Genomic DNA, 19,162 nt, shown 5'->3' with positions numbered 1-19,162 from the left:
GCAGTCAAACAGGTCTATAAAGAGGAGGGAGATATTTATGGGTGAAGCCCAGTCATCTGAGTCATTTGGACTACTGGTCATGTGGATGGCAGCACGGTCCACATGACGCAGACTTGTGGTGGTGATCCCAAGGAAGAAAGGAAAAAAACCTAATTTTCCTCCCACTTCTGGTGTCTCCTCCTTTCCTCTTCTCACCAGCTCAGGACTAGGGGATGCAAGGAATAAGCACTGCCCTTCTCTTGCTGAAGATGCTTTTGCCTTTTCCGTCTAAAGATACTTGTACTTCTTGGTAGCCGTGTGTGTGAGATGAATTGACTGGATGGGTTGAATCTTTTTCTGAAAAGTATTAGTAATCTAATGTTGAGTTTCATCTCATAAATGTTCTACATTTCAGTTCCGAACCTTTGACCCGTGCAAGCAGTTGTGGTGCAGCCATCCAGATAACCCGTATTTCTGCAAGACTAAGAAAGGACCTCCACTCGATGGGACAGAATGTGCCCCTGGAAAAGTGAGTATTGTGTTTTCGCTGTGTATGTACAGAAAATAAAAACAACGGTTGCATTCATTTGGGTTGAAGGGCACAGAGGAAAACGGGGAATTGCCCGGCGTCCCCTGGGTGGAGCCAGAGGGAGGGAAAAGAGGGAGCTGTGCTTTTCCACTGTGATATTCTGTGAACCGTACAAGGTTTGTCGTAGTAAATTTTGGACACAGAAAGCCCGGTTGAGGTGGCCTTTTTGTTACATTTTTTGGATTCTTGTCTCATCCGCACAGTGTCCATAAAGTGTCTTTAGGAATCCATGGTAGCAGATAAAGCCGTTACTGTTAGGACCGCTTCTTAGTGCTTGTGGTCCAGACATCCTGTGGCTAAATGTTTGTGTAAGCTTAGGATTAGCTCTTCATTTTTCCCTTTTAATATCCCCATTAGTGGGTGTCCTGCTACTAATCATTTTTTGATTATAAAATTATACTCAAATAAACGTTTGTTTAGCAAATTCCATGTATTTTGAGATACAGGAGAGCCACTTATACCACCTGAGTATGCCCTAGCCAGCAACAAAACAGCACCCTGCCCAGTGACTAGCCCTCTGTTCCAGCCTATTTGCCTAAGTGTGATATTTGGCCAGTATGAGGGAAAAAAACCCCAAAATCCACCCTAATCCTCGGCAAAAAGTTTATGCTGCTAATATTCAGAATGTTGAAATTCCTTCGAAAAGGTCGTAGCGACTAAGACTCAAATGAAACGGAGACTTAAATTAAGCGAAGAGGAGGGTGGAACGTGTTGAGCTTCACACGTCTGCCCATGGAAGGGTCCAGGGTTGGCGGCGCTGCCTGCGCATTCACGGAGCAGACTGCCTTCAGGGAGGGCATCGGGTGCTCCCGGGCCCAGAGGACGTAGACCCTCACCCCTTTGTCCCAGGAAAGGCTTCGCTTGCTGCCCGTTCTCCGAGATGTCCCTTCTCAGCCCTTGAGAAAATTAAAAGCACACTCACCTCTGTGTGCTTTTAATTTTACTGCGATTATATGTTTGGGTTGGGTTTTTGGGTTTTGTTTCTGTCCTCATCTGTTCGCCTTGCCTGGTTTCTCTCAGTGGTGCTATAAAGGTCACTGCATGTGGAAGAACGCTAACCAGCTGAAGCAGGATGGCAACTGGGGACCCTGGACAAAATTCGGCTCCTGCTCACGGACCTGTGGAACCGGAGTGCGCTTTCGAACACGCCAGTGCAACAATCCAATGTAGGTCTTCTGGCTAGGTGGTAGTTCCAGTCAACTGGGAGGCGTTACAGGTGTCAGTTTAAATGGCGTTTATGTTTCGGATGGAGTCAGCCAAAACTCAACGTTCTGGTCAAGCCGCTTGAAATACGGATTTTTGCAGGGTGCCAGGATCATTTTGTGGAGAATCCGAGAGACTTCCAGAGGAAAGCCTGCAGAAGACCGTCCCAGGGATTTAGCTGATGTGTGTGAGAGTGATGAGGACATGGTGTGCGAGCCCAGCAAACCGCAGGATAAACTTCGATAACCTCTAATTGTAAATGGATTGTTGGCGGCGGATGTGTGCACATGTGTTACTTCTGGGTTTCAGCCCGTGCCTCGGGGATGCCCGGGCTAGCACGCAGGTTATACTGCACGCCTGTATCTGCGCGGTGTAACTGCTCTGTTCCCTTTCTGTCACTTCACGCACCTTTTTTGCAAAATCGTCTCTTCAGATAGCAATTTCGCCTAAGGCAGAAGAAAAATCCCCAAACGGAATGTCCAGAGGGCTTTAGAATCTCTTGGATGTTTTCTCTTCGCAGGCCCGTTAATGGAGGTGAAGACTGTGCTGGTGTCAATTTTGAGTTTCAGCTTTGCAACACAGAGGAGTGTCCGAAGCACTTTGAGGACTTCAGAGCGCAGCAGTGCCAGCAACGCAATTCCCACTTCGAGTATCAGAACAGCAAGCACCACTGGCTGCCGTATGAACACCCTGACTGTAAGTTCCGCTCTTGGCCGTTGTTACGAGTCAGTCCTGGAACCTCCCAGAGCCTGGGGGGGATGTCTTGTTCATCAACCGTGCAGAGACCAGAAATAATCGGTGTGTGCGCGAGCGGAGGTGAGACTGAAAAAGCAGAAAAAAAGGATGGCCCCAGAAGGGACGAAAAGGTGCCGTGCGAGACGGTGGTCATTTCGCCAGCCCTCGGCCAGCTAGCTTCCCCTGACTGCCGTCCTCCTCCTCGTGAGGACGCGGTGTAGCAGGAGGCTTGAGGCTCTCAGCTCCTGCCGGAGGAGTTGGTGGGTGCTCGTGGCGTGTAATGCACTGCGCCGTCGAGCTCTGGCTGTCTTCTGGTGGGGCAAAGCGTGGAAGGCTGCTGGCTGGGTCGAGAAAAGCTCTTCCTGCCCTCTCTCCCATACCGCTGTTCCTCTGCCCGAGGGCAAAGAGCCGGCGTTCGATCGCGGCTGCTGAAAGTATTCGCGCTGTTTTTCTAAAGGCACTGCCTGAGAAGTCCTCCTTAGTATTTTCCCACTCTTACAGATCCGTCTGCCTCGGCCTGGTTCTGTCCGTCTTGGCTACTGACGTCAATCTAACCCAGTAATTACCTTCAGTGGCAGGGGCAGCCTCAGGCACGGAGACAGACCCCCAGTTCACCGAGAGGTGTTGTGGAGGTGCTGGCGTTCTCTCCTCGGCTGTCTCCTGAGACAGCCTTTACACGGACGGCTCAGGGGTTCGGTTCAGACATAAGCCGGGAAATACGTGTCCAGCTGGTATTCTCAAAAAAGGGTAAAGGGAGTTAGAGGTGCAAATCCTCTGTGCTTTAGCACCGTCTTCTCGCAGACTCATGTTTCTGCACCCCTGTGGTGTTGTAAGCTCAGCCCTGTTTCCAGTGGGATCGGGGTGACAGCTGCTTTCAGGACAGCGGAGAACCCAGTCCTAGGAGCCTCCTTAGCAGGGAACCCATTTCTGTGAGCGTATCTCAGAGGGGTAGGCCCATAATTCCCAGAAAAGCAAATGATTTGCTTTTTTCCCCCACCGCTTCTGTTTAAGGTCCTTTCTCTCTGTCGTATTCTCTTCACCCCTCTAGTGGGATATTTTTCCGAAGCGCATCTGGATTGCTCTTAATTTATGCGGTTCTTCTCTTCCCTCGCTACACAGCTAATAAGAGATGTCACCTGTACTGCCAATCCAAAGAAACGGGGGACGTTGCGTACATGAAACAGCTGGCACACGACGGGACTCGCTGTTCCTATAAAGACCCCTACAGCATTTGTGTTCGTGGCGAGTGCGTGGTGAGTGACAGCTTCCCGAGGTCGTCGCTGCGTTGGAGCTGCGCTGCGTTACTGACCAGCTCTGGTCAGAATCAATCCGAACAACTCGGTCAAGAGGGCAGAGCGAGGCTTTCCGGGTGTCTCTAAAGGAAATAATGCGCAGCATCATATTCCTCAAAATTCCTTGAGATTTAAATTAAATCAGGGCAACGGCACAGACCTGTTCCATGGAAACACTCCGCTTCTCTTCAACCGATCCTTTCATTTGCCTTTTTTGCCCTTAGTTTTAAGTCTCAAAAGTGTTTTCTGTCTTCCCCATCTTTCTTTAGTCTTGAAGTAGAGTGAATATAAAGCAAGAATCGCTTCCGATTTTTCACATGAAAACCATTATCCAGCAGCAGATTTGCAAGTAATCTGTGTTTAAATAAAACAGATCAGTGTTGGGTGGTAATTTCCTCTACGCATTAATTTTGTGATGGCTTTTCCCACCGTAAACTGACAACCAGTGACAAAGCCTTCTCTCTTTTTTTTTTCTTTTTTTTTTTTTTCCTCTTCCTTCTGCAGAAAGTGGGTTGTGACAAGGAAATTGGCTCCAATAAGGTTGAAGATAAGTGTGGCGTCTGCGGCGGGGATAACTCCCATTGCCGAACTGTGAAGGGAACCTTTACCCGCACTCCCAAAAAGCTTGGTAGGAGTAGCATTTTCATGCAGCTGGATATAGTTCCTGGTGTCTCTGGTGTTTCTGTCACGCTTACTGCTTTTGCAGACCGGTCAGAAGTGCAACCTGCTTTAAGGTTGCAAAACACAAGTTGTGTAAGCCCACATGCAAAAATAGTTTAGTCCCTGGTAAAGAAATGACACCTTTAAAACCACGTACAATTTCTGTCCTTTGAAGGACCTGTTAGAAGAAAGCTTGATGGGTCAAGTGTGTCAAGAAGTAGTCGCCACGCGGAGCGTCTTTAGTTCTTCTTTGTAAACGCTGACGCCCAGACAACGGTCGTGATAAGCGGGGATACGCTGCGTTTTGCTGAACAGAAACGAGCTGTTCTTCTCCCAGTGCAACGCCGAAGAAATCGAGCTACTTAGCCTGACAGTAAGGGTAGCGTGCCTCTATCTGTAGGAGGGCCAAAGGAAACGGGTTTTTATTCCCGTTCAAGAGTAAGCTTTTCCCAAGTTTTTCCTCTCAGACCTAAACTCGAGAGTTTTAAATGCAGTCTCATTTCTCTACATGTGAAATGAGCATGCGGGTTGTCATGTCAAACAGGGTTTTTATGAAGCTTTCTCACAAATTACAGTCCTCCAGTCAAATAAACAGATTAAAAATAAATTCGGCCAAATTCTGAACCAAATCTAAGAACGTTGTGGCAGGAATCCTCATTGCTCATGCCCTTTAAGTTGTGCAAGGGAGATCGAGTGGGACACGTGGTAGCATTCTGCTAGCTCAGAACTAAGAATGACCTGGTTAAAATTTTCCGACTGCACTCTGGGGTATTTTGTTTCGTATCGATAATAGTTCCAGATCTCCTTGGACTTCTTCATAAATTTCTGTTTCGTCAGTTATTTGTCAAGCCAGGGCATTGTTACCTTGTACGTTTTGCTGTGCCTCTGGCATTTTAAGGCTTTCCTGTATTGCCTTTTTTTTTTTTTTCCCAGTCTGGGGAAGCTACTCGGGGCAGTGTGTCGCCTGTATGACCGGGAGCGGTTATTTCAGGAACATCTGTCTGACAGAACTAAGTGTTTTAGGACAGAGCAGAGAAGGGCTAAGGGACAGATAATGTGAATATCTGCATTAACAAGTTTAGAGGGTGGTAATTGCTGCCGTGAAGCACGCTTTACTGCAGCGTTAATATTGAAATTTGGACACGGAGCAGACAAGCTAAACTTGGACAAAAATAAATTAATGTGCGACTGTAAACAAAACACATAAAATATTCCGCTGAAAATACTTACTAATTCTTACAAACCAGCTGGAAAAGTTTCATGATTGTAATTATCAAGTTACAGTAGAGAGCCTTTCGGAAAGGGATGGTTCCCTGGAGGCTGATGGATTGGCCACAGAATAACGCAAGAATCGTTCAAACTTTGGGAATAACGGACTTAGGACTATAACTCGAACCTCATTTATAAGCCTGTGTGTTGCTGGAGCTGGCAGCCACTGCGCTTTTCTTTTTTAAAAAAAAAAAAAAAAAGTAATCGGCGGAAGTAAGTGCTTGGCCTTCTAAGAGCATTTCTGACTTTTTCGCTAAGAAAATGATTGGAATTTGGGGGGCAGAGAGGATATTCGTGTCACAGCTCTGGATGCAGTCCAATAAGAGCTTTCTCTAACGAGTCTGGTTTCTGTTGGCTGTAATGATGGTTTGCAGCTCCTCGCTCGCAGGCCACGTCCTGCCTGCGCCTGTGGTTTGGCTTACTCCCTGGGAGACGACCAGGGCAAACGAGAGGCCGAAATACGCTACTGACCCCGCCGCGTTCTGGCTCAGCGTTTCTGCCCGTGGGCCACGGAGAACCACGGCACGGTCTGGCGGGGTGACGGCCTGCAAGTGGACATTGGCACCGTATTTTCGGCGTCTAGGAAGCACGGCGATTCGCAGCGACAGGCAGGGCTAGGAGGTAGCTCAGGGAGGACTGCTGTTCATCAGCCAGGTGGTGGCAAATGTTTATGAAAGTGATAGAAGTGTTGATGAAATGTTTATTGTTTTACAGTAACTTTGGCCATCTAGTCATTAAAAAGACTAATTGACCTCTTCCAACAGGAAAACATTTAAGCAAGAGGTGCCAAAAAGAGTTCAAGTTTCTGGAAAATGAAATCTGCAAGTATCCAACTTAAAATCACCTACCCGAATTTTCACCGGTCTGACTTTCATTGACTATTAGAATTTGCTGGATGTGTCTCATTCTGTGTTCAATGCATTTGAACACATAACGTAACTTACACTTTACACTTGTAAAGACCATCTGGCTGACAGACGTAGTCAATGAAATGATAAGACTTGGCTCCCACAGCACTAATTACAGACGTTCTATTTAAGGGAAGACAAGAGGAGCGTTTACGTTGCCCAAAGGAGCTCGCAATATTTCCCTTTCTGAAACAAAGGAGTCTAAAAATACACTGGGTAAGTTTCAAACGCTTGCAGAAGGAGAGGCATCCGCAGCAACTCGAGAGTTCTTGCTGCAATTCTCGTCTCCGTCCAGACATCGATAGATCTAACGCTAAATCAGGCAAAAGCTTTATGTTTCGTATGCTCGAAAGGCGATCGGTGAGAAGATTGGCAAATGCTGTTTGCGCGGTCAAAGACCGTGATTTTACATACTCGTAGCTCTTCTTTTTCTTCACTTAGATTTTCCAAGGAACTGTAGTACGTCAGGCGCGTGACCAGCTACCGATGCATTCGTCAGTCCCAGAATCCCCAGGATGAAGCAGAAATACTGAAACGCTACATCTTGTCTTTGCAATGCAGGAGTAATAAAACTTTTGTCACATCTGCACTGCTTCCTTAGCAGGGCAGGATTAGTCGGGAAGATTGCGTAGCAGAGTACAAAACAGAGAGAAACTTACTCAACTCATAAAAAAGGGATCTCCAGAGATTTGTCACAATTAAATCTGCAGTTGTTAAAGAGAAAATAGTACAAATATGACAATACTGTGCACGCAGAGTGCTGACGATGCTCTTGTTTAAAACTCGATATAGCAATACCTGTTGACAGGTCCCTAAGAGGGACGTTAGTCTTCCTAATGACAGTGCTTCCTTAACGTCACGCTAATTACCTGTGGCTTGGACAGATAAATAATTGAAATTCCAAGTAAGAATAACTTTCCTAGGAACAGCTTTTTATTTTTAGCTGTAGAGAGTTGAATTCGGCCCCATCACTTCAGCAGTAGCAATTTAGATGATGCATTTGACATTCAGAGTTGTAAATCGTTGGGGTTAACTTCCGTACAGACAAGCCTTTTCTGATGTGTAGCGACAATACGCTCCGTACTGCGCCCACCTTTCTCCGGTCTTCGAGGTCGCAGAAGTAAGCAGACACACTTAAGGCATTAACATCTAACAAGGCAGCGAGTAAACTCAAATCTAACAGCCTGGCTGATGAGCGATCTGGACAAAAAAAATCAGGAAGACTTGTGTTTCTCCCCTCGTATGCTGAGGAGCATAGGAAACATATTTTTGCCTGAATTATTAATTGATACGGTCTATAGCAGTGCAGCTGGCCGAGCGACAAATAGGTTTGTAACTGGTTTCTCTCCCTGAAAGAGAAGAAACCCAAGGAGGTCCCGTCAAGTACGTTACAAAACTATTTGTTTGGTTTCTTTCTGACGCTGCTTCGCAGTTGATGACGGATGCCCTCTTCTGCAAGTAGCAGCTGGATCAGGTAGTGCGCGCCTAACCACGGCTGTTACTTTTTCTTTCCACCTCTGCTTTCTCCGTTGACTACTACACATGCCAAAGGGTACCTTAAGATGTTTGATATCCCTCCTGGTGCTCGACATGTGTTTATCCAAGAAGACGAGGCTTCTCCTCACTTTCTTGGTAAGTGTTTCTCTCCTCAGGTTTGGCTTTGAGGCATGACGAGAAGCACGGGGCAGTCATGCAGAAGAACCTGAGAAATGCGATAACCAAATTCAAATGTTGGGGGTAAAGATGTGCATTCAAAATTGCATGTTAAGGGCCGAGTCCTACGGCATAAGCTCAGCAAACAAGCATTTACTTCTCATTTGAATTCTTCAAAATACTAAACTGATGCCAATTTGCATGTTTACTAATAAAAGATTGTCATCGCTCACATGTAAACGGGCACTGCCAGGGTAGAAACCATGTTGCTTTATTACATGAATCAAATTCAGTATTTTTAATTATTCTTGTTTGCTGCAGACTGTAAGCAACGGCCATTTTAATGGAAAGAAGATTGGGGAATTTGTGATATATTTGCAGTCCGTTTCATCTCAGGTTTTTCTCACGCAGGACAGTTTATGCCGTCATCAATCAATTTGTATCTTACTGCTTACCATTTTCTAACACCTAAGGGATTTTTAGCTCACAGGAGAGGGGCGAGATCTTCCATGGATTTGAACGGCCTTTAAATCAGCTCCTCATGTGCTAGGGCAGTGCCTGAGCTGTAAACCCTTCAGGCAGAGTTGGATTAGTGACTGAGAAGGAGTAGGAATAGGAAAGGGGAAGCGGGGCGGGGAAAAAAAGCTGCAATTGTTTCAACTGAGACAATGTCAAAGGGGGAAACTTGGCTTTTGAGGTCCAAGAGCTTCATTGTGGACCAAGCATAGCCTGTTAGTAACTCTCAAGAGAAGCTTAGCTTTGCGTTGGCAGCAAGCGGCTTCATGAAGCTACTCGGTGGGTACTGCCGAGCTCCCGCATTTGGATTGCTGTCATTGCAGGAACTTGTAGGATTTCCACACACCTTTTTTTTTTTTTTCCCCTCACGTTTTATGGTGCGTTGGAAAAAGTTGTAGAAAAGAAGAAATGAGAGTCCATCTTTCAGATTTCAAAGGTATCGGCTTCTAATTGGAGCGTAATAGTAATCGTCTCCAGAGTAGGTGACTTCTGAGGTGTGGTGCAGGAGCCCAAAACCGAGTGGTTTCCCAGGGGTTCAAATGCCTCAGCAACTTGCTTACTGATTTTTAGCGTCCAGTGCACGCGTATGTCCGCAAAAGAAACTGGAACGTGATGAAGAAGTGGGTCATTTTCCTACAAGAAACGCACTTGAAGTCTGCTGAGGTGCCTGTTACGCTAACGGGCTTTCCCGGTAACCCTGATTTTGGTCTTAGGCCAATAAGGAAGAGGGGTGATTCTGAAGATGAGAGCCGAGTCCCGCGCCGTTAATTATTAACCCGTGTTTCTTGGGAGCTGAGCTAGCGCGGGAAGCCTGCACATGGCGTAGCCGGCGGGGCTTCGGTCTGTCTCTCGTCCCGTATCTGTGTCTAATCCGCGTGGGTGAGGAGGTGCGAAATCGCAGCCGATACGCCAACGCATCTACCGACAAACCGCGACTTGGAGGCTGCGTGAGGTGGCCTTGGAGGGCCGCTCCCCGAGCCAGCGCATCCACAGCGCGTCGGGTGTTTTTGCAAAAGGCCTTCGGTAGTATCTCCTGTCAGAGAGACACCGTGATCGGTGTCGGTATGATGGGAGGCACGACTGCCGCTGTTTTCAATCCTTCTAGCGATCAAGAACCAGGCTACCGGACACTATATTCTCAACGGGAAAGGGGAGGAGGCCAGATCCCGCTCTTTCATCGACCTGGGCGTGGAGTGGGAGTACAACATAGAAGACGACATAGAAACGCTGCACACCGACGGGCCCTTGCACGACGCGGTGGTTGTGCTGGTAGGCTACGCGTCAAGCAGTGGGAACGCGGTGGGTTTGTCCTTTATAAAAAAGCGCACGGCCAGCGCGGGGCTTGTGCCGAGATAAAACACTGCTGTGTAATGCCTCTCGGAAAGGCACGGCTGCGCGAGACGGCCGGTAGCCCGAAGCCCTTTAGCCGGTAGCCCCTCGGTAGCTGTCGCCCAGTAAACTGCTGCCCGCTCACGCCGTGGTTGTACGTCCGTCGGAAGCCCAGTGTCGCGCTGTCGGACGTCAGCGGGACGCTTTCAGTAGACCAGAAAAGGGCACCGCGGGGCAAACCGCGGCCGAGAGCAGCCCTGCTCTTTAGACGAGCTAAAGTGTGGCCACACCACCCTTTCATCCTGGGTGACGGTGTCCTACTTGGCCACCTTAGAATGCTGGCCTAGCAATGGATCTCATTTTAAATGGCTCCCAGTTGATCTTACTGGCGTTAGTTCTGACTGTGAAGACAAAACCCAAGTATTTTTTTTCCCCCCGGTGAGTTAACTAGCAGTTTCCATGTTTGCCCGAAGAGCCGGGCCTTGGTTTCTTTACTTTGCAAAGGAATAAATAATAGCTCTGGTTTTGTACCACTGTTTACGTTTGATTACATAGATCATTCCTCGGGAGAACGACACAAGATCTAGCCTGACTTACAAATACATCATTCACGAGGATTCGGTACCGACCATCAACAGCAACAACGTCCTGCAGGAAGACATAGATACTTTTGAGTGGGCGTTGAAGAGTTGGTCGCAGTGCTCCAAACCCTGTGGTGGAGGTAAGCAGGTGATGTAGCACCTTCCAGTGATGAATGCCAAGTTACCCAAAGTGGAGAAGTAGGAGGTGGGGGGAAGTGAACGCTTGAGAAATCTTGGCCTTCCTTTTTTAAAAGCAGCCTGTGATTTTGGATGCCCAAGCTTAAAATATCTTAAGTGCCCGGTTATTCAGAAGCGTCACGCTTCCAGCCTGGGAAGAAAAAGTCCTTTTTAGGCGTTGAAATTGAGTACCTAAAGCCACTTGGGAAGTGCAGACTCAAGGCGTTTCTGCTGCTGAGCATTCGCTTTACAGAATCACAGAATCACTACGGTTGGAAAGGACCTTCAAGATCATCAAGTCCAACCATTAGTCCAGCGCCACCGGGTCCCCTAATCCATGTCCTGAAGCGCCACATCCACACGTTTTTTGAACACTTCCAGAGATGGCGACTCCACCACCTCCCTGGGCAGCCTGTTCCAATCCCTGACCACTCTCTCAGTGAAGAAATTTTTCCTAATCTCCAATCTAACCCTCCCCTGGCGCAACTTGAGGCCATTTCCTCTTGTCCTGTCGCTAGTTACTTGGGAGAAGAGACCAACACCCTCGTCGCCACAACCCCCTTTCAGGTAGTTGTAGAGAGCGATAAGGTCTCCCCTCAGCCTCCTCTTCTCCAGACTGAACCCCCCCAGTTCCCTCAGCCGCTCCTCATAAGACTTGTGCTCCAGACCCCTCCCCAGTGCCGAGTACAGGGGCACGATCACTTCCCTACTCCTGGGAACGTACTTACGGTACGTACGTTCCTCTCGCACAAAGAATGAGGCGTGCAAATGTCAAAATAACTTTAATTCTTACAAACAGCAGTCGAGCGGGTGATGCGTTGTGGTAGCAGAAACGCTGTAATGAGACTTGGGTTCATTTCCAGCTTAGCCAGGGACCTGCTGCTTGATGCGAAGGCGGTGATTTCTCCCCTCTCTGTGCCATGATGTGTGCGTAACGCAGAGGTTAGACTGGGGGCTGTAACTGTCCCTTTCTGGCCTTAAAAACTTATCACAGCATCACGTTACACACAGCACCCACGGAGCGCTGTGCAGCGCTCTCGTGCCCCACAGCTGAACAAGATGTGAGCATGGTTAAAAACTTCTTAAATGTCTGTCACATAAACCCATTTAACAGGCCATAAAACTTACATATAAACCACAGATTCTAACGAGGACCTGTTTTTCCTGATTCTTCTGGAATATTTTCCAGGGTTCCAGTACACCAAATACGGGTGCCGCAGGAAAAGCGATAACAAAATGGTTCACCGCAGCTTCTGCGAAGCCAGCAAAAAGCCGAAGCCCATTCGTAGGATGTGCAACCTTCAAGAATGCACGCAGCCTCTGTAAGTACGTCTCGCAAAAAGATGTGAACGATTGCTCCTTGCGGTAGGTGTGGAAGTTAACCCAGGCCCAATTTGGTGACAGCTTTCTAGGCTGGAGTTCCAGCGTTACGGATGGGTTTTTCTACCTGAGAACGTTTACTGATCTTACTGAGCGGCTCATCACGAAAATGCTGTGTACTAAGGGCTGCCCGACCTGGCAGCAGCGTGGATAATCGGTAAAAGTTGTGATGGTGTCTCGCTCCTTTCTCCTTCCCAGCTGGGCAGCAGATGAGTGGGAATACTGCACAAAAACCTGTGGGAATGCAGGCTACCAGATCCGTACCGTGCGGTGCATTCAGCCCCTTCCCGACGGCGCAAACCGCTCCGTCCACTTCAAGTACTGTAGCGGAGATCGCCCCGAGAGCCGCAGGCCGTGCAACCGGGTACCGTGCCCCGCGCAGTGGAAAGCCGGGCCCTGGTCTGAGGTAGGCGCGCAGCGAGTGAGTAACGTACCTTTGCTGACATCTCTTGCCTCTGAAGTCAGATCCGCGCCCGGGCCGAGCGCTCCGGGCCGCACCGGGCAGTCTTCCAAACACTGAGAGTCGGCGGCAGATAACCCCTCCCGGCTTCACGGGCTTCTGTAGCTCTCCAGACTTCCCCGGAAACCGGCACGGAAAATACTGGCAGCGTCAGACATGCAGTCCTGCAAAACAAATGTTGACGTTTCGCTTGTTTTTCTCCATGTTTTCAACCTCTTCCCCTCCCCGCTTCCGAGAATAGCCTGACATCTTTTACCAGCTCGGACTGTTTTGGAATCACGGTTTCTGCATGTGTTGGTGGTGTTCTCATGCCTTGGGAACAACCAGCTGACTCGGCGAACACCGAGTTTTCCCTGCGCTTTGTGTTCTCTTTACATTCAATTCTCAAGATCAGGTATCGGTTACAGGAGGAAGAAGTAGGAAAATTCATAATGTGCTTCAATAGTAAATGTAACATTACAGAAAGCAAGCACCAAGGAAAATACCACCCTTCTCCTCTGCGTATTTCTCCATAACCTCAGCCTTCACTAAGTCTACTTGCAGAACAAATTGCTGGAATGTATAGCCTGACCTGAAAGCCAGCCTTGGGCTATTTTAGGCACGTTAATTCTTGCACGTGGCTGTGAAAGCTGAATGTCCTGAATTGTCTTGGTTCTGTTTCACAGTGTTCTGTGACCTGCGGGGAGGGAACCGAGACCCGGCCGATCACGTGCCGTGCTGGTGACCGGTGCGACGGAGAAAAGCCAGAGTCCCTGAGGGTTTGTAAACTGGCTCCCTGTAACGGTAAGAGAACACCTTAGAATGGCTGCAGTAGGTGAGGGTGACACACAGTGCTGGGTAGGGATTTCATCCTCGAGTGACCTCTGGTGAAAAACAGAAGACCTGTATTTAGGTCTAAATAAAATCGAAACTTTCTGCCAACTCCCCGTGTTAATGCGTACAGGTCGCTACGACAAGGCAGAGCCTATGCTTGTGAACAGGTAGTGTGCACACCAGGCCTGTCCTGTATTTCAACGATATTCCAGGGGACAACTACTCAACACCATTCATCTCTAGGAAATGCACTCTTCCTCGGAGATTCTCCCACCTTTTTCCAGCTAAAGGCACCCTGCTGTTGAGTCCAGCATGGGACTGATATCGTGGCTCCAGGTGACGCGTGCTTCTCGCACACCGGGGTCTCTCGTGTAAATATGCTGAAAATGCGGGTTCACACCTGTCAGCCTAAGTTGCATTTGCAAAAATTTGTCCTAGAGGTGAAGGTCAATCCAAAGGAAACCCCGCTCGACCTCTAAATCCCGGGATTAGTTTTACAAGCCTGCCAACTGAGGAAATTGAAAATATATATATATATATATAAAATGGAACTGCAGAGCGTTAGTAAGGTTCCTGGGAATCTCATTACTTTGTTCTCATAGAATTTTTTAAACAGATTTTTTTATGACAACAGAGCCCTTTCTTGCTTTGAGTCCATGACTCTCTAAGGTTTGGGGTTGGTTTGTTTATTTGTTTTTTTAAACAGCGGTATGTTTTCCCACAGAGTGACTCTAACTGCTGCCCACAAGTCCGGTAAAGGTGTCTGCTTTTGCTCTTACTTGTCTTCTGCCAGTGAAAGAACTCAGAGCAGAGGACAGTTCTGGGCGCAATGAAAAGCCATAAAACGTGGTACCCACTAGGTGGGAGCAAACCACTATCTGTGACTCTGTAAGCAAGTACAAGATATAAAATGCTGTTTTTCACCGGTGATAAAAATATTCCCAAAACTCAAAGAAGTAAGGTCTACATCTTCGCAAAACTATTCAAGTAGTTTCGATCTTGTGCTTTAAGCATCACCTTAAAGAATCTGTACTTGAAGCATCAGTCGGGATTTTCTTGAATGGCCAGTGTTCAGTTCCCACCTTTCAAAGTTCAGGAGCGCGCGGTCTTTTTTCTCCACGTGAGAGTATTAGGCCTGTGTGTCAGAGAGAGAGAGGTCTGTCTCGCTCTTCGAGCTCAAACCTTTCTGCTCCGCTCGGGGTTTTGGGCCATAACTTTTGCCAAGCAATAAGGAGCTGGCAGTATTCTGTCAGACCAAACAGTCTCTCTTTTTCACCGCGCTTTTCTGGTGCGGTTCCCACCACGTTCTGTGTTATTTCTCTAGATAAAGGCTTTACGCACGGTCATGCGTGGCATTCCTTCCCTGGTAGATCTGTATAGCCTGGATTGCTGTTCTGATTTTCAGGGCTTTAGACTTAGCCAAACACTAGTCTCTGCCAGGTGGTTTTGACAAATGATTTACTACCTACCTGCAAGATGGCTGAGAGTTTAATCTTACTGGAGCTGTCGTGAACATTTGCCACAGCTGGCATGATTTCTTTGGCGCTATGTGGCATATTAGCATGTCTCTTCCATGTCCTGAAAGAACGTAGGCGTGCCTACGGGGGAAGAGCCACCAGCTCTTCCACCACGCGCCTCGGTGGAGCCGAGTCTCGTAGCGTGGAGGAATGAGGACGCCTCCCGCGGATATTTCACTTAAAACTTTATATGTCTCTGTGATTAGAAGGGAACAGGAGGCAGGATTTCGTCCTTCAGCAATAATCTGAGCAGTAGTCATGTTCCTCTGGCTGCGCCAGATTAGAAGAAGGGACTTTGTGGTACTTGAACAAGTAGCAGAGCTCCCCGTAAGACCGTGTATAGAACAGACCCTTGAAAAGTCTTTACATGAGCCACCCCTGCGTTGCAACACAAGACAGAGAATGGAGAAGAAAGCGCGTGTTGTTTGGAATTTTAGTCCCTAAAGACCAACTTTCGGCGAGATTTCTGGGTGGGATGCTGTCAGCAAGCACTGTACGTAGAGTTACAGCGACGCCTTCTGTAAGAGCCGCGTCAGTTCTAAAATCTCATGTGAGAAGTGTTTAGTTGATTGAAAGTATATTCTAGCAGCTTCATCTGCTAAAGGTTCCCTAGGGAGCCAATACGCTTTCTTGTGTCTTCTACTCTTAGTTACCGCAAAGCAAGTACCAGATTGTGGGAAGGAGAATTTTTACCGTGAACGTCGGCGGAAGGATACAAGCACTTACATACTGAATAGGAAGTGGTTGACTAGGTTGTGCAGAATTAACCTAAAAAATAAAAAAAGAGGGATTATGTGAGTATACAGCTGCAAGATTGTACTCAACGGCACGTACTGAAAGCAGCTAAGTACAAAACCAAATCTTTGCACTATCGTTTCGGTCACAACATCTAAACCATCCCCAGCCGGTACCACAACAATGAACCATGAGAGAAAAGGACCGAATGAGACACATTGTCACTGCGGAAAGGCACAAATAATTGGTCCTTTCTTTTTTGGGTTGTTACTGTAGGTGATACTGTTTACTTTGACGTACATGCTGCCATAAATCGCAGTGTGCTAACAAGATGACCGCCATAATTTTCCAGATCAGGTGCTTTCATTTACACAGAAGCATACAGACTGTTCTACACATGATGCAAAGATTTGTGTTTCAATACTAGCTTTCCTAGCTTAGATGAATTATAAATATAGCCCTTGAATTTCCCATGCTAAATTCCTCCTGAAAATAGTCTTAAAGCGCCTTCCTGGAGTACGTGTATTCCCGTGCAAAGCTGCAGATGTAATGGTAGGTTTGCTAAGAACCAACAAGCATCTATCCAAGGAAGCACGTCGGGATTAGGAGCAAGGAAAATTTTCATTTCACATGCCGCAGTCATATAATTTGCTATTTATAAACAGCGTCTCAAAACCCCACTGATGTACGTGCGTGTAATTTTACCGAGGTCAGTGGAATTAAGCTCATCTACACCGATGGAGAGGTTGGGCTATAGTTAATACTTTAAAATAGGAAAAATCGGTTGCCTAACTTACTGTTGACATGTGGTGAGGCAGCATTTGTACGCAGGTGAAAAAATACCACGCTACAGAAAGCTAGTTTAATTTCAGAGCTTAATAAGTGGTGTCACATGCCATCTGTTGCTCATTAAAATGTTGACTACATAATTGCTAACTGTGAATGGAGAACCAGACGTGGAATGGATCTTCTCAGTAGCTGGGCTTAACTTCTGGCTTTTCATGTTATAATTTTGCATACTTCTATTTTAGGTAAAATCCATCAATACCATTTCCAGCCTGCTGTGATATCTTAGGAAAATTCTGCTATTGGAAAGTTTTTGCTGGTCTCTCCCCGAAGCGTTTGAATAGTTGCTGAATGCACCGAGCTCCTCCTTTGTCCCCACCGCTGGTTTTATGTCCTGAGAAGAGTCACGTGTCTGTAGGCTCCGGGTCTGATTCTGGAGTGCCGCCAGGGCCTTAGCCCCCGATTTAGGAGCCCAAGGGGAGACCCAGATGCCCCGCGTTTCTCAAGAGTCTCAGTCGCTGGGCTGAGTCCTCCGTGGGAGAGAGACGAGTTGGGCTGGAACGTGACACTGAAACGCGTGGTCTGTTTTGAGGGTCCCGGTAGATGCCCGTGGGACATTACCCATCTGTGCCTACAAATGCATTGACTTGAAAATAGCAAGGTGCTCTTCTGAAGAGTGTTGAGGCAGCTCTCCTCGGTTACTAACTGAGAATTTGACTTTTTCTGTGAAATGAGAGTGATGACGTAATTTTGACTCACATTCCCATACAGAATTCCAAACTACCCAGGGAGCCGGTACCTTGGTAGAGTCAGACTAGAAAGAGAAGGAAGAGAAACTCTCAACAGTGCCACCAACTCATGAGCGTTACTCACTCTCAGCGTTCGTCGGGGTAACAGTAAAACTTAGGACTTCACCTTTGAGCTCACGGGATGGTCTGAAGGGGCCCGAGTACTGATGTGCTCTTAGCTCAGTATCAAAGCTTCATTTTTCTTCTGACTCCTTGCGTTACTGCTTCCCCCTCTACCAGTTTTGTCCACCGTGACCGCTGCGTCTCTAGTTGTGGAACAAACGTCCAGCGAATGCTCAAACAAACACTGACATTTTGGGGATCTCCAATAGATCTTTGACCTCTTTAAGATCTTTTCCCAGACTGAAAGGAATGCCACACAGGTCACCTCAAGGCGTCTTACACCTGACCTATCAGTTAAAAGCTTTCCGTCAGTTCTGCAGTTACGGTTACAGCACTAAAAAACTCAGACTTTATCCAAAGAGAGCTTTATGCAACTATAACATTTTATTTTAAGACGTCATATAAAAGGTATCTTGGAGAGATATTGCTTGGGCTTTCTTTTCTTCAAGGGAAGATTTCATCCTGTGTAGTACTGTTGATAGACAATGTCCTCAGGCTAGAAGCGAAGGCGATTTGGGGTCGGTGGAGGTACGTCTGGCCCGGTGAAAGGGAGCTCTGGGAGGTTAGCACTGGATTGTTTGGTTAGCAAACTGGTTGTTTGCGGCCCCGTGCAAATACAACATGCCTTTCCACAGCTCTTCGCTTCTGGTGTGCGCGGAAGCTGACAGTTTCAAAGCGGCCGCCGATTTCTTTGGCTCCCAACGAGGCTTATTTTTATTAGGGTGGCGGCGAGTTCTGTCAGGGGGATGAAGGTTGCCTGTCAGAGTAGCCCGTCGTTTACGAAACATAGGCAGAACTTTTATCAGTGCCCGTCTAATCGCTCTCCGGGCATTTCGGTGCCCTTGGCTAGGTTTACAATCACCATTGCATTTGTTTTGCAGATGAGCCGTGTATGGGAGACAAATCTATCTTCTGTCAAATGGAAGTGCTTGCCCGTTACTGCTCCATCCCTGGCTACAACAAGCTGTGCTGCGAGTCCTGCAGCAAGCGCAGCAGCACCCTCCCGCCACCCTTCCTTGCCGAAGCCGCTGAAACCGAAGAAGAGGTGATGTTTGATCGGAGCGATCTGCCTAGGGCTTTGGTGGTGCCGACACCTCTGGTGCCCCGCTACGCACAGTTCCTGCCTGGGACAAGTTCTCTGGGCAGGCTTCCTTTTGCAGAAGAGGACGCAGATACGCACGTCTCCCCGTCCAACGCCAAGCCCCAAGGTGCTGAATTTCCGCCATGGAGAGCTCCTCAGGCAAGGAAGACCTCTAAGCTGTTTCCTTTGCTACACCCGTCACCCGCCAACAGCAGCAGTCTCGGTCCTCGTAATGCCCTTGCGTTGGCAGCTGCTCTTCCTGTGGTGCCAGCTGATAACGCCACCGTGGGGGCTCCTTCTCCATCGAGAACCTCAAGCAAGAGCGAGAAGCACCTTGAGAAGAGATGGCCTTTGAGGTCCTCCGCTGTGGAAAGATGAAGGTGAACACCTCGTGGGGGATAGCCGTTGAAAGAGGCTTGGCTTGGCGCTTTGGGTTTAATTTCCTTACTTCTGGACACTATGGTGCACGCTGCTTTCCACAGGCGGGACACTGCAGGTCTTCAACTTGTTTTCCTTGTAAATACAAAGAACAAGAAGTGCTGGTTCACTTTCTAGTTGCTCCCGTCCTCCTCCCACACTGCGTTATCT

At 47.8% G+C, this 19,162-nt stretch overlaps 1 protein-coding gene across 1 annotated transcript in view; it reads left to right on the top strand.

Moving 5' to 3' along the window:
• The window catches only part of ADAMTS3 (ADAM metallopeptidase with thrombospondin type 1 motif, 3), a gene marked incomplete at its 5' end in the record, with an annotated part of 36,274 nt that extends 17,322 nt beyond the window's left edge, over positions 1-18,952 (top strand). Inside the window, 12 exons of the mRNA XM_010296323.1 lie at positions 395-508; positions 1,589-1,734; positions 2,292-2,467; positions 3,626-3,759; positions 4,303-4,426; positions 8,187-8,267; positions 9,910-10,073; positions 10,689-10,854; positions 12,081-12,213; positions 12,470-12,677; positions 13,397-13,514; positions 18,375-18,952. Of these exons, the coding sequence (XP_010294625.1) occupies positions 395-508; positions 1,589-1,734; positions 2,292-2,467; positions 3,626-3,759; positions 4,303-4,426; positions 8,187-8,267; positions 9,910-10,073; positions 10,689-10,854; positions 12,081-12,213; positions 12,470-12,677; positions 13,397-13,514; positions 18,375-18,952 (2,142 nt within the window). The remainder of the gene's footprint in view (positions 1-394; positions 509-1,588; positions 1,735-2,291; positions 2,468-3,625; positions 3,760-4,302; positions 4,427-8,186; positions 8,268-9,909; positions 10,074-10,688; positions 10,855-12,080; positions 12,214-12,469; positions 12,678-13,396; positions 13,515-18,374) is intronic.
• Positions 18,953-19,162: the final 210 nt, after the last annotated feature.

This window comes from Phaethon lepturus, unplaced genomic scaffold (genome assembly GCF_000687285.1).
Source record: "Phaethon lepturus isolate BGI_N335 unplaced genomic scaffold, ASM68728v1 scaffold16871, whole genome shotgun sequence".
Taxonomy (NCBI): domain Eukaryota; kingdom Metazoa; phylum Chordata; class Aves; order Phaethontiformes; family Phaethontidae; genus Phaethon; species Phaethon lepturus.
Note: the sequence above shows the minus strand (reverse complement) of the source record. Positions and strands in the feature narration are given on the sequence as shown.